General features: G+C 40.0%; 1 protein-coding gene across 1 annotated transcript in view; it reads right to left on the bottom strand.

The window, feature by feature from the left end:
- Positions 1-465: 465 nt before the first annotated feature.
- Positions 466-15,917, bottom strand: part of LOC111966552 (adherens junction-associated protein 1) — a 73,691-nt gene continuing 58,239 nt past the window's right edge. Inside the window, exons 3-6 of the mRNA XM_023991293.2 lie at positions 9,455-9,542; positions 9,055-9,297; positions 7,854-7,985; positions 466-7,016 (exon numbers count right to left, since the gene is read on the bottom strand). Of these exons, the coding sequence (XP_023847061.1) occupies positions 7,913-7,985; positions 9,055-9,297; positions 9,455-9,542 (404 nt within the window). The 3' untranslated portion in view covers positions 466-7,016; positions 7,854-7,912. The remainder of the gene's footprint in view (positions 7,017-7,853; positions 7,986-9,054; positions 9,298-9,454; positions 9,543-15,917) is intronic.

Below are 15,917 nucleotides of genomic sequence, written 5' to 3'. Positions count from 1 at the left end.
TGTTCATTAATTGTTTATGGTTCATTGAGCAAGCATGGGAAACAGTGTTTAAACCCTTTACAATGAAGATCTGTGAAGTTATTTGGATTTTTACGAATTATCTTTGAAAGACAGGGTCCTGAAAAAGGGACGTTTCCTTTTTTGCTAAGTTTATTAATAATGAGTTTAATAAATAATTAGATGAGTTATATGTATGTGTGATTTTATTACATTCTCTTATTTTTTTGTTACATTTTACTGTGAATAAGGCAGGCAGTCAGGTAGTCAGGCAAGCAGGCACAGCAAACTTCAGGGTAACTAGGGGGAGAGACAACCCCCCTGGGTGCTTTGCTTAGACGTTTTGTTTAAGAGCGATATGGGAGGAAAGGAGCTCAAATGTATAGTATGTGGGTACTCCTCATATTCAAATAGTTTATTTGTGTTATTTGACAAACATCCCCAGCATGAATTTAGACAGACAGTCTGTGTTGTTTTACATTTTATTTATAGGAACATCAGAGTACTAAATGTACAGAGGACGAATCCGATGAGAATCGCATTTACAGTGCTTGCAAATACAGAGCTTAGAAGTACAAGAGTAACCAAATCAAAATCACCTGTAAATTTAAACATTACCAATACCTACAAAAAGAGATGTGATCCATTAGACACAAAATAAAATTATACAACATTTAGCTGACACAGAAATGGACTGTTTATACAGTCCTTCTGTGTGCGTTTGTGTGTACTACAGTCATAGATAGATCATATATAAAAGTAACAGATTTACTCATTGATATATTAAACACAAATATAAAAAGTTTAAGAGTCACAAAGTACAAATGTTTCATTTCTATGGCAACAACAAGACTTCAGTCAGGTTCTGTGTAGTAGTAGTATGGATTCTTGTGATTGTTTCGCTGAACAAACTGTTGTTGTGTGCACCTGTGTGAAACACCAGAAAGAAAAAGATGTCATCTCAGTCAGACATATTTGTTTCTCTACCATTTAGCTTTGCGAATTATTTCAATACCTGAAAAAACATCTTACCAATATCTCTCAGACATATATCRGTTTGGCTTCATCTGCTCTGAGAGAGTGACAAGGCAATGCTGAGGCAATGCCTCACTGTCACGGCTGACTCTGTTCAAATCTGACGACCTGTCCAGTGATAACCATATATCGATTGAGCTGTGCTATCTCAAATATCAATGTTAAACCAGTCCAGATCAATATACACTCCATTTTCAAGGCATCATACTGAGTGTCAGTCTGAGGCCCTATTTTGTGCAGTGGCATATAGCTATGCTCATAGGCAGATGTGTTTCATGCAACCAGACTCTACGTGACCCAAAATGGCCATATAGGAAATGGTGACGTCATTAAATCATAGTTCAAGTCATTAACACTGTTGACAAACACTGGTGATTATATCAGTACAATAGCTCTTATGAATAGAAAAATAAAAACATGATCCGCAAGGAGAATTGGAGTCCTCCTCTTTAGATACAGTTTAAGCGCACAATACGTAAAGTCATAAARACATGATGAGGAAAGCAGTTTGAGAATGAACGACCCTGTGTAAATATGCACCCAAAAACWATCCAAACACCACGCATTTATCCCCTTTCTCTAAGTATTTCAGAACAACAAGGAGTATCAGTATCCCCCCTGTACCGTAATTAGCCTGTGGCCAGATGAATTCTAGTGCTATCAATCAATCGTTGCTAGGCTACTCACAATGTTCATTATAATAATATGTTCCCCAACAGTATAGTGCCATATAAGCCTGAACCCCCTGGCCTGTGATTAGACTAAGACTCAAAACAGATTGATCATTCAAGTTCTGGATCGTATCTCATAGATAAAAATTAAAAAAAGATTGGGCCAGTAAAACATGGAATTGACGTTCTGAATATGTCAAAAGGTCGCAATCAATATGACTGATTATTAACTGTAGTATTAACATGAAGCAAAATACAGCACAATATGTGTGACACCTTTCCTCTTGCTGGCACCGACTGCGTCCTTTCATTATTTGACAGTTTGTTTGTCTCATAGGTGACACATTGGGGACATGCTGTATTATAAGTGTCAAGGATCACTGAAGAGACAGCTAGAGGACATACAGTCTGTCTCATATGTAGATATTTGTTTGCTCACAAAAGGTGTTCAGTCTCATATTTCTCTGATCTTACTGCAACTCCATYAGTCATTAGTCATCTTCACAGTCAATTGAACTGCCTCAACCACCATGGGCTAACTGTAAAATCAGCAGATATGATAAAGAATAGCTCTGTTATGTCCGCATTACCTACAGAGAAGCATGGGTGCTGTTGTTGGCACTGATATTTCACACTGAGGGATGAACTGAACTGAGGGATCTGAGAGAAGCAACTGTGAGTTGCTTATGTCAAGTTACATTTACTTTGCCATTTACTTTGCCATTCCTTCAAATTAGTGGCTTCGGCTATTTCAGCCACACTCGTTGTTGACAGAGGTATAAACTGGAGCCCACATCCATGCAGTCTCCACAAACATTGGCAGCAGAATATCCCGTACTGAAGACCTCAGTGACTTTCAACGTGGCACCGTCATAGGATGCCACCTTTCCAACAAGTCAGTTTGTCAAATTTCTGCCCTGCTAGAGCTGCCCCGGTCAACTGTAAGTGCTGTTCTTGTGAAGTGAAAATATCTAAGAGCAACAACGGCTCATCCGTGAAGTGGTAAGTGAAAGGCCAGACAAACTCACAGAATAGGACCAATGAGTGCTGAAGCGCGTAGGGCGTAAAAATCATCTGTCCTCGGTTGTAACACTCACTACGGAGTTCCAAACTGCCTCTAGAAGCTACATCAGCACAATAACTATTTGGCGGGAGCTTCATGAACTGGGTTTCCATGGCCGAGCAGCCGCACACAATCCTAAGATCACCATGCGCAATGCCAAGCGTCGGCTGGAGTGGTATAAAGCTCGCCGCCATTGGACTGTGCAGCAGTAGAAACACGTTCTCTGGGGTGGTGAATCATGCTTCACCATCTGGCAGTCCGACAGACGAATCTTGGTTTGGCGGATGCCAGGAGATTGCTACCTGCTCCAAAGCATAGTGCCAACTGTAAATGTTGGTGGAGGAGKAATAATGCTACAGCATACAATGACATTCTAGATGATTCTGTGCTTACAACTTTGTGACAACAGTTTGGGGAAGGCCCTTTCCTGTTTCAGCATGGCAATGCCCCCATGCACAAAGTGAGGTCCATACAGAAATGGTTTGTCAAGGTTGGTGTGGAATAACTTGACTGGCCTGCACAGAGCCCTGACCTCAACCCCATCGACCACCTTTGGGATGAATTGGAACGCCGACTATGAGCCAGGCCTAATCGCCCAACATCAGTGCCCGACCTCACTAATGCTCTTGTGGCTGAATGGAAGCAAGTCCCCGCAGCAATGTTCCAACATCTAGTGGAAACCATTCCCAGAAGAGTGGAGGCTGTTATAGCAGCAAAGGGGGGACCAACTCCATATTAATGCCAATGAWTTTGGAATGAGATGTTCAATGAGCAGGTGTCCACATGCTTTTGGCCATGTAGTGTATTTCAAGACAACACTTTCATATGTAACAATATGAAAGTATATTAGGAATTTAAGAAATGCGCATTGGGGACAATGCTTGGGGGGATATTCGAACATTTGAGGCTTGTAGACAGCACTTGAGGAAACCTTTCACATTAAAGAAATTGTGCCCTTGATATTCCTATGATGTCTCAAACTTCCTTTAGAATATTGAGGTAAAAATAGTGTAGTATGTGCTGGCTTTAAACAATCATGCTATCTAAAAATCTGATCATGAAGATGTTCATGAAAGTGGAGAATTTTGTTGCAAAACATTGGTGGTGTTTGTCATCATCATATGAAAGAAAGACATAATAAGTACATACCCGATAMATTTCAGTACCAGCATAACCAAAACAAACCAAAACATAAAAATCCTTGTTCATGTACTTGTTCTCTGCAAATGCAAAGGGGAGTGAAATATTTACCCTAAAAACCCTGAACCCTTATTCTTTGTTCTCTTTACTACTGTACTTCTTTCTGATAACTTATCTGTGGTTTCAACTCATGCTAAATAGTACGAGGTCATAGGCCTAATACTTTTCCCTGCCTTTAAAGAGAAAACTAACACATATGTCGTGGTTACATGTAGTTTAACATTTTACAATAAAAATGAACAAAAAATTAACTCAGTCTAACTTTCTCTCATAACAATTATTCTTGGGTTTACATTACTTCCCCTTTTCACCATGACTAATCATATCTCCAGAAGCAAATAGATTTCATATGAAAATGGTTTGTCAGCATTTGATAATTGCGCATCTTCTACCAACCAAACCCCAAGCATCAGCACGCCGATCTCATCATAGTATACAATCAAAAGACCTTCTCTTCCTGGACCGTAGCTTTGTTACTTCTAACAACTTTTTCAGTATGTGAAATATTGCAGTGTCTATTTAAGTATTGTATTCATTAGCCAAATATATAATACAGGTACTGCTTGAAAGTGCAGGTAGGAAGCTTGGCACAAGGTTTTTTTGTGTTGTAAAAGAAATACGGTAGTTCACATGTAAACAAAGACACTATCCCAACCTAGCCAAACCTTTCCCAAAAAGAGACAGGTCTTTAAAAATAGAACATACCTGTACACAAATAGAAGTAAATAAATAGAAAATACATTTACACATGTATAATATACAGTTTAGTAACCCTCTGACTATCCAGATAACACTTTTTGTTCAAAAAATATATGTTATGTTGACGCAACTTGGTCTCAGCGTACATGTTTGGATGAATTGGCATGGTCGTTCATGGTGTTTTGGTGTGTGAGTGGAGAGTGGTGTACTAGGAGTCATAGTTGCACCACAGCCACAGATCCAAGGTCAGTTCTTTACCCCTCCAGTTACATAAGCTTATGATTTAGTGATTTAGGATCTGTACTATGGGTCCACCTCTACCTTGAGCTCTGGGAACAGAATAGCTGAAGCCTGAATCTTGTCCATCTCATTGAGTAAGTGCAGATATCAGCCCACATCCGGAGAAGAATCCAGTCCATCTTTAAATATGTACATATTGCTGTCGACACCGAATAATTGCAATCACGTGTTGTTATTTTTTGTGCTTTCTACCTACCCACTAGCGTTATGAAATGTTTTGTGTTATGTTCAAGTGTCCTGACTCACTAATAGTGGAATTGTATTAACTAATCAATTAATTCATGTATTACATGTGGCCCAGTCTTCTAGACTCTGATTGGCTGCTCCTAATCCCCCTAGTTCCACATCTCATTGATGATGCTGGAGGTTAAGACGAGGCTGATGTTAAACAAAATCACATCTATGAGCAACCCTCAGGAACCAGAAAGAACATGGTTGTTTTTCACTGTACTGCACTTGACATGAAAGAGGGATAGTGTATTCCTTCATATAAGTGAGCTTTAGGGAGGAACATTATTAAAAATGGTTGTGTCTGCATTCACAGCACAAGATATACAGCTAATTTGGACCTAATTTGGAGGAATACTTTACCATTTTTATTCAGATGTCCTGTTCATTTCCATTTCTTGATTTGCATGCATTTCAGAGATTATGGTATTGAAAATACTACTTCTGAATGTAAATACTTCTCGCACAGGGCACCATTTGTAAAGGTGTTTGATGATAATATGATCATTCAAATTATAATTCCAATTAGCATGTGCTTGATAAATGCAACACAAAAAGGTATTGTGATTCCCCCAATAATACACACAAATCACACTTATTAGTGGCCTTAGAAGCATTGTTTGATAAATCTGACCCTTGGTTGTTTTAAGAATAATAAGWGAAATATTTGCAATTAGACACTGGGAAACAGTGGTAAACACTGACTATTCATGTAGTTGAGAGGAGATATTCAATATTTCTCACTTACTGTAATTGTTGAGTTAGAATAATTATATTCTTACAAGTTAATTCAAAATTCCACCCTTCCACCGCTCATATCCTACCAACACTCAAAGTAAGTCATCATGTCTTATCCCTTGTAAATAATGCTTGGGATGGAAAATGGAATGAAGACTTGTGTATTGGACACTGACCTGAGTCAGTACATATGTAAACATACTGCTAATCCTCTCTGTTTGCATTAGCTATCCAAATTCAGATAGAACTGAACACAATAGGACATAGGGTATGCAATGTTCGACAGCCATAGAGCCCTTTTTTATGTAGTAAGCACAATCCAAAACCTCTGACAAAAAGGACATAGCGAAAGGGAAAATAATCTGGGCTTGGATTCGATCTCTGATTGGACTGTTAACGGCATTCCACTGTCCAAACATCATGTGGCATGGAACTGCACTGTTTGGGTTGTGACTGACTGACCTCTTTTTGTATATAAAAATAGACAGACTACTCTGGTTTTAAAATGGGACATAGTAACAATGCATTAAATGTAGGTGTTGACTAAAGCATTTACCGTTTTCTTTTCTTTCCCCCCTTGCCCTCAATGATTAGTGCTTCATATAATATATATTTTTTGGACTATTTCAGAAAACATATTCAAATACTTTTAAACATATTTTTTTCTTAATTTTTCTTTAAAAAGAATATGTTTGATACAGAGTTAATATAGCACTGTCTTTAGTTGTCCATGAATTGTTGTTCTGTACAGATTATGGCACATAGTGGCGTAATTGGCACATTGTTCAGTAATACAGCTCAGCTTTTTCCACTGAGAGCAGATGCTCCAAGTCTCCTAGCTCTCCAAGAAACCTAGTCCCCTTCAAGGTGACGCTGACGTAGATGGTCTTCTCTGGCACATCCAGTAATATAGTTATATATTAACTCTAACTAGATATCTAAATGAACACAGGTCTCTGGAAAATAGTATAGAGTGGCAGCGGTATGGCTGCTCGGTTTGTCATCATTTATAGAAAAATAAATATCTTCATCTGTGTCATTTGAGTCGCTTCTTTCTCTTGGTTGGAAAAGTTTACCAAAGGATCCTGTGGAGAAAAATCTTGACATTAGTAAATAAAATTGTCAGAAGAGCTGTAGAAAACCAATAGCAGTAGTTAAAGCAAAATAAGCATGTGTCAAACTCAATATTGAACACAGTAAATAACCTACAGTATGTTGCGTAACTGCCAGTTGTAAGTACCATGTCACAATGTGCATCTACATTGCAATAACATTGTTTATGCCCATCTAACTACAATGGCTCTCCATGGTCTTTAAGTCTGCAGTGCTGGAAGGAAGAACTGGGGCGTTTTAGTTCTTTCTCTGACTGAGACCAATGTCTGTATAGACGATGGTCTTGGCCCTCTTCCTCCTGCTACTGTTCCTGCAGTCGTTCTATTCCTTTTCAAAGCTRGGTCAATAACAGACGTGTGGCCCCCTGGGCTTTTAGCCACACACTAGCCCAGTGCATGTGTTTAACTTTCACGGTTGGAATTTCAAATGGAGGCAGTCCAGCTTATCATCAAAATATACAGGAAAGTCAAGGGAAAGTTTCCCTTTCCCATAACAAAACATTGAAACAATATTACACTGGCCGCCTGAATGAGGGCCGCAACCCCATAAATGCGTAATATTTTTCATARAGGCTAGGTTGTCGAAGGGCATGAGTCAAACATAATTGGATTATAATTGCTAATGAATGACCTTTGGTGATCTTGCCGTTAAATACAATTTTCCAGGGCAGTTTATGAAAAATCCTTGCCGAAATAACAACCATATGCCATTTCCCTTCTATTCCCAAACTGGGACACTAACACCACAGTGATCAAGGTTGGGAAGGCTCAGGAAAGGATTTGCGGAGGGGAAAGTGACATAGTACTCACCAGAGCATAAATTCAGGAAGTTTGTTCCATCCACGTGATGTAAAAAAAGCTTCAGATAGTCAGCAGGAGATCTCGAACCACTTCTCTGACACAAAGGCCACAGGAATCAGCTGCCTTTCAGTGGGAGAAGGTCTGTAGGACAAAGGATTGAGACACAAAGATAATGAGAACCTGAGTCCAGGAGACACTATATAGAGGTACTTTGCAAGGAAAACAATACCACTTACAAAAAGAGGATTTACACCATTTAGGGCAAGGACTTTTTCCGAAATATGTGATTATACCAGAAGAAACAACTGTCCCGACTCATAATCAGTGTTGGGGGTAACGCATTACACTAATACTTTTTTGCGGTAACGAGTAATATAACGGAGTACTGTACCAATTTGAGAAACAATATTACAGTTATTGATCAAAGATACAGTAGGTATCCTATTCCTATTATAGTTATTATATGTGATGATTATTCTGACGTCCTCTCACCAAGTTCCTGTTTACGCACGCATGCCCTACTACAGTACTGACCGTTTTAGTTAAAAAATGGCAGAAGCTTTTAAAACATTGTTTCTCAGCATGGAAGTACTCCCATTACTTTGATTTGGTAGGATGACAAAATGACAAGAATATAACTGTAAAATGTAAACTGTGCCCAGGAGAGAAACACCTCTCCACTGCTAGAAACGCAATCTCCAATCTCTTGAAGCACCTTCAAAAGCAACACGCCAAGACAAAACCCATAGCGAAARAACCCCAAGGCCTGACCACTTCTGCTGAAGATGACTGTAGGCCTACCTCATCCAAACAATCAAAGCTTGTTTTGAGGAGGACAGGCTGTGAGAGCTAAACAAGCTTGTAGCTGGGTATGTAGCAGAAATGCTGCCCTTATCCACGGTAGAATACCCCTCTTTTTTGTGTTGCTCATTATTAGGCTACTTGTGTTGGTGTATAGGCCTACATAACGTTTACATTGTGTGAGGATGCACAACGTTTTGGGGGGTAATGTTTTACTTTTCCCAGGGAGTAATAAGTAAAGTAATTTGTTATTGTTGAAAGAAGTACAGGTAATATATTTGCTTTTTTGAGTAACGACCCCAACACTGCTCATAATAACCAACCCAAAAGTGAGAGGGAAGCACTTACACAAACAGTGATCAAACTGACCCAGAAACCTAGCGCTGAGAGCGATTTAAAGCCGGCGTACCTATTTCCGTTATAGGTGGTCTTGTATATAGGGGTCTGCTGGATCATCTCGTCTGTGTAGACGGGCACGGCGGTGCGCACACACTCGTGCGAGCACTGCAGGCTGTCGTTGTAGGCGGTGAAGATGTCCACTTTATTGGGCACGCGGGCAGGGGTGAAGTCGGTCAGGTTCTGACAGCTCTCCTCCTGCTGGTGGATCTTCCGCTGATGGCTACTGTGACGGCCATTCCCCGACTGTACACAGCTACAAAAACACGTACCAAAGACAAGAAACAAACATAAAATCATACCTTGTACCACTGTGGATGAGTGGCTCTGGTAAAAGCTTAATTGAAACTTTCAAAAGCGATGTGKTGTGTGTGTGTCAGGAAGTAATTGCAAAGTAAAGGAATCTTTCCTACCAGTTTTTAAGGACAAGCGTAGTTATCAAGGCTGCGATGACCATAATGAGAGACACAGTGATTGTAATAATCTGGTGAACTGCCAGACCTGCAAAGAAAGAAGGACACAAAACACAAAGAAGCGCTTAGTTACGAATGGAACGGTTTTAAAGGCCGGTAGTAATTTGCCATGTTACAGAAAACKAGTAACATTTTAAGGATGTTTTTGAATAACCATATGCGCTCCACATAACACCAAGGGCAATCTACTGAAGGTCAGAGGAAGATATCTGTGAAGGTATTGATCATACTCTCTTCATTATTTAACAGATCTATAAAGTATTCAATCAAAGCCAACCACCTGCATATTAGTTTAGTTATCTTTTTTTGTACAACATTTTTACAACTTCTCCTGAACTGGTGGGAACCTTAAACCTCACTTTGAGTTTCTTAACTCTTCCCTGATTTCCTATAAGTGAATTAAAAGAACTAATACTTTTCACTTGTCAAAACTTCATCTCAGTCTTTACCTCAAAATAACCTATAGTTCAGTTCAAATACAAATGTACATGTTATCCATGCCTAATGCCTAGTATTCTTTGTTTTCTTTATTATTTTAGTTAGGTCAGGGTGTGACATGGGGAATGTATGTGTTTTTGTAGTGTCTAGGGTGGTTGTATGGTTTAGGGGGTTAAATAGAGTAGATGGGTTTGTGTTTAGTATAGGTGTCTAGCTGTGTCTATGGTTGCCTGAATGGTTCTCAATCAGAGACAGATGTCATTAATTGTCTCTGATTGGGAGCCATATTTAAGGCAGCCATAGGCACTAGGTTAATGTGGGTAATTGTCTATGTTGTACGTTTGTAGCTTGTGTGTGCACTTACGTCTTTAGCTTCACGATCGTTTGTTGTTTTGGTTTCAGTTTGTTAAAGTGTTTGTTGCGTGTTTTCTTTCCTTTTCTCTAAAATAAAAGAGAATGTATTTCGCACACGCTGCGCCTTGGTCTCCTCACTACGACGATCGTGACACCTAAACTGTTTTTGATGAACCCAGACAGTTTTTAAGTTCATATTTTGTGTTAGCTATGTTCCAACTCAAAATTGGGGTTATCAACATTCAAAGCAGCATTACTTTCCCGTTACTTTCTCCAATTACAGAAGTTTTTGTAAAAAATATAATAAGCCTAGGATCCTGTAACATATTTAGAATTTTGAAAAAACATCCGCCACAGTATCAATTAATGTGTACCAAGGCGCTAATAAGAACAAACAAAAACATTTGCACATTTCTACAGGGCATATAACATGGTTCCAAGTGGTGCCACCTCTCTGCTTATTGTGACACAAACCATGAGTCTCCATCCATCAATCGCWGTCTTGCTTTTGCACAACGCCGAAAAACAGATGCGGACTTCCAGATGTTTCGCTGGTTCGAATAATTCCGTATGACTGAACTACAAAACACTGTATTGTTTTACTAAAACCCTGGAGAACCCTGCAAGGTGCTGATCCCTCAGTTTTGGAGGAATAAGGTAATCACCAGCAATGAGTGGGCCACATGCAGCAGAACGCCAAGTTCTTCATGATGAAAACGTCCTTGCGGGCCTATACATCCAAACCCTCATCAGCCAGGTGATTGTCTGCTAATCCAGTCTAGTTAGTCTTCGGGATAGTTCAAAAGGAGCGGCCACCCAGTCATTGTAAAATGCTACCTCCCTCATTGTGCATATACATTCCCTTGGATAACAAACTTCTGTGGGCAGGGCACAAAGCAGCCAGGTCAACCTTGGATTAATGATTTCTCTGGCTGTCTCAGGAATGCCTCCCTTCCTTCGCCACAATCAGTCCCTCTGCAGCAAAGACACATTAACTTATCTGGCAGTCATTTGCATCTTTCTCTCTTGCTCACTCCCCTGCCTCCCTTCCTGGCTGACATCAAGGCTTAAGTTGAAAGTGTGGAGTAATAAATGAACACCTGTCCAAGTTCATGGATAATAGATCATGGATCGATAGTCCACGTCTCCATGGAGAATTGTTTCGTTTTACATTCATGTCGGCATGAAAGGCTTCTCTGGCAGATGTCCAGCTTATACCAAATTCATATCAGGCTGAAGCCCTGACCATACAAATACATTCTTAGGTCTCATTATAACCTACTTTTAGGGCAGTGCATTAACAAGACAAGATAATGTCAGATAATGATTCCACTGACACAACCGGGAGACAGTCCAGATGATTCTCTATCCCTGTCCAGAACTGCCAGTTTAAGGGAGAAAAAATTGGTCCTGCTAGCTCAAACGCATTGTGCTCTAGCAGTGAGGCTGAAAAATCACCTTTAGCAGTCACCTTGCTTTAGAGGTGCTGGGTTAGGTTTTGTTTGGAAGAATCAGTGCCAGACAAAGAGAGGGGGAGTGAGAATGGGAAAGTGAGAGAATAAGAGAGGGATAGAAAGAGCTACTGACCTCTGTGTCAGCAGAGTTTTGGGCACACCAAAGCTCCCGGAGAGAAATAAATGAGGTTTTCACCTTCATGGTCTTGACAGTTTGATGAACATGCCATTGACAAGCATGGCATTTTAAGAAAATCTCACTATCTGCCTTTATTAAAGACTACCTAGCCCAGCCCAGAAGGAGAACAATATAAAATAATATCAGCAACAGATGTAAATAGTTTATCAAACACATTGACCTTAACATACATATATACTGTACAGTACCTATGTGTATGCACATACAGTTAATTAAAAAGTAGTGGATAAAAGCCTGTGGCAAAACTCCACAGCCAGTTGATAAAAATCTAGCAGCACTATAGCTCATAATTGGCAACAACAACAAAAAACATACTGCCAACCTCGATAATGAGATGGAACACTGACATCAAGCTRAAAACGCTCACYTGTTAAGTCAATGGTACCAGAAGCAAACAGTGGATTTAGTAATGAAGCCATCCACTTTTGAACCAGAAACTGTGTTCTCCCCTATAAATGGACATTGGCTTAGCTTCCCATCACAGGGGACCCTTGACCCTTGCTCAATTTCATAGCCTGGCTATTTGAATTGCTTGTGGGCATCGATTTTAAACTGTTATCAGACCATTTGTGCGGGAACTGCTTTTGAGCGGGTTTGTCATCCCAAAATTGCCTCAATAACAAAAGCATAACCAACCATTGCCGAGCAAAGGAAAAATATGTGGAACTCAGTTTCTAAGCAAGGAGTTATTTGAAGCTATAAGGCAATCATTCTAAATGGCCATTGCGCATTAAGGCCTAATGCCGCCGTACAGCCCACGTCCGCTAGCAGCATTAAAGCTCATGAAAAATGTGGGAATAGCCCCTATTTGTGAATGGAGATGTTGTGGAGAGCAAGCCAGCCCTCCCTTCCTCCCACCCATTGCAAATGTACGGAATCTGTCCCTCATTTATAATGCATTAAACTTCCTGGAGAGTGTGAGGGTTGACATGCAGTGAGACTTAACCCCCCTATCCCCTCCGCTCTTCCCCGTTGCCCCTCTCCAATCCATCCTCCCAAACGTGGTACCTGAGCGGGGAGGGAAGGGAGAGATGGGGCAGGGGAAACCTTCTGTCGAAGCCTGCTGATGGCTCACAATTGCCAATTAACGCTGATGTCAAAGTGTCAATCTGACCTGATTTCCACTGAGTCACCGAGCAATCTAAAACACTTACAGAAGAAGAGAGGGTGCTTCTGAAGAGAGAGAGAGTAGAGAGAGACGTAGAGAGAGACAGAGAGAGACAGAGAGAGCGCGAGATCAGAGCCAATTATTCCACACACCTTTTCTCCCAATGTCAAAGGCAGCACTGCATAATTCAATCACTCCAGATAGCAAACTTTGACAGTCGAGGAGATTTGGTCAGACTCTTGCGCAAGTTCCAATGATTTTGTTACTTACCAGTAAATGCAGTTGTCATGCATGCCTGTACTTCATTTGGGGACAGTTGGCTATGAAATACTTCTTCTAGAGTTAAAGAGCCACTGAACACAACGATTGGCATGTGTGTCTTTCAATTGCACATTAGAAAAACAAGATTTCAGTCTTGGTGTGTTTCCTGACCGATTCTGYGCAGAATTAATCTAAGATAACTCAAGAAATCTGTGATCCTTGATTTTACCAAGGATGTTTTAGTGGCGCAATTTTACATCTAATTAAGGTGTTGGTGCAGTATTTCWCAAGGAAAAGAATTTGCAATGTTTTGTCTTATCTAAACAAAGTCGGAGCTGATGGGCAGGTCTGTCTCACTCTCTATGCTATTGGATAGAGAGCAATCACTGCAGCWGTTCACCCCATGTTAGTTGGCAAATKAACATCGTCAAATTAACACCTAAACTTCATTTACCTGTTGTGATGCACGGATGTTTCAAACTTTTAGATGAGGCTGACTTTATGACCAAAATTATCCTACTTACACTTTGTAGTCAATTTTGACAGAACAATTTCTTCATCGAATCAATGCTTTGTATAGGCAGTCACTTTTTAACTTCTTCGGGGTAGGGGGCAGCATTTTCACTTTTGGATAAATAGCATGCCCAAATTCAACTGCCTGCTACTCATCTCCAGAATATAAGATATGCATATTATTAGTAGATTTGGATAGAAAACACTGAAGTTTCTAAAACTGTTTGAATCATGTCTGTGAGTATAACAGACCTTATGTAGCAGGCAAAACCCAGAGGACAAACCATTCAGAATTKTTATTTTTTTGAGGTCACTGTCTTTTCAATGAGATTTCATTGGGACACCAGATTTCTAAGGGACTTGTTTGCAGTTCCTACCGCTTCCACTGGATGTCACCAGTCTTTGGAAATTGGTTGAGGTTATTCCTTTGTGTAATGAAGAAGTACGGCCATCGTAAATGAGGGTCACTTGAAGTAAATTGTTTGAGAGAGGCACATTTCCAAAAAAGTTGTGTCAGTTTGTTTTCTTTTTGTATTGAACACAGATCATCCGTCTTCAAATTGATCGATTATTAACGTTTAAAAATACCTAACGTTGTATTACAAAAGTAGTTTGAAATGTTTTGGTAAAGTTTACATGTAACTTTTGATATATTTTGTAGTGACGTTGCGCAAGTTGGAAGCTGTGTTTTTCTGGATGAAACGCGCCAAATAAATTGACATTTTGGATATATATCGACGGAATTAATCGAACAAAAGGACCATTTGTGATGTTTATGGGACATATTGGAGTGCCAACAAAAGAATTTCGTCAAAGGTAAGGCATGAATTATATTTTTATTTCTGCGTTTTGTGTCGTGCCTGCAGTGTATCATCAGATAATAGCATCTTATGCTTTCGCCGAAAAGCCTTTTTGAAATCTGACATGTTGGCTGGATTCACAACGAGTGTAGCTTTAATTTGGTATCTTACATGTGTGATTTAATGAAAGTTTGATTTTTATATCATTTTATTTGAATATGGCACTCTGTATTTTCCCTGGCTATTGGCCAGGTGGGACGATTGCGTCCCACCCACCCCAGAGAGGTTAAGTACAGAAAGGGGATTGCCACCAACAAGTGGGACTACATAACAGAGAGAAAGTTTTATGAGTGTGATGTATTCAACCGTAATCCCTCGTATATCCTCCCCACTCAATTATCTGACTTGATATTGATGTTTCTTCATGCTGTCTGAATTTGTGTCAAACAAACAAATGACGTGCACTGTGAATATTTGCTGTTAGAGATTGCATTCTAAAATAGGTACACCAACACCTCATATTTCTAGTTGACATTGGGTAAAGGAACAATTTGCTATCTCCTGACCTGTTTGGATGAATAAGGTGTTGGAGTCTAGCTAGCCAATACAGAAACAACAAAAGGTTTTTCAAATGGTCGCTTGCCAGTAGTGCACCTTTTCCTCTCAGAGGAGATGTCAGCCATGAAAGAGCTGAGCATTGGAAACATGAAGTAAAACAGCATCTGTTCATTCTGGCTACTCTTCATCTCCTCTTGGCCGAGTTTCTATAAATCAGAAGGCTCGACTCTGCATGGCTGTCACCAGGCATCAGCATTTAAGTCCAGATTTAACGCTCGGGAAGAAAATTCATTTTTACCCAGCTTATCGAGAGTCAATATAGAGTAATGGTGAGATTATTAGATTGCCATGGTAACCAGTGTGGAAAGTTTATCTCTCTGTGCCTGAAGAGCCTCTCACTCTATTGTAGCCTACACCTCTACAAGGCTCTCAGAGGTCACAATGTAGCATTGGTGGCGTGGCGTTTGCCAAATTTGCATACCTCTTTAAATATAGATACCTAACTGAAGCACTCGAGTACTGTACTTAACGTACATTTTATATGTGCTTCGGGTGGATTCTGGCCTTGCTTATTTAACTGACTGTTCGTTTAACCTCACCTCTTCAGAGTGTGATAACAAGACCTGAATTAGCAGCTGCAGCAGGTTCTATACATTTTCGATGCATTCATCACATTTTTGGTGGGATTTCATTTTTACTTATTGACTCCACTGCCTCG

The sequence above is a fragment of the Salvelinus sp. IW2-2015 genome, linkage group LG7 (genome assembly GCF_002910315.2).
Source record: "Salvelinus sp. IW2-2015 linkage group LG7, ASM291031v2, whole genome shotgun sequence".
NCBI lineage: Eukaryota > Metazoa > Chordata > Actinopteri > Salmoniformes > Salmonidae > Salvelinus > Salvelinus sp. IW2-2015.
Note: the sequence above shows the minus strand (reverse complement) of the source record. Positions and strands in the feature narration are given on the sequence as shown.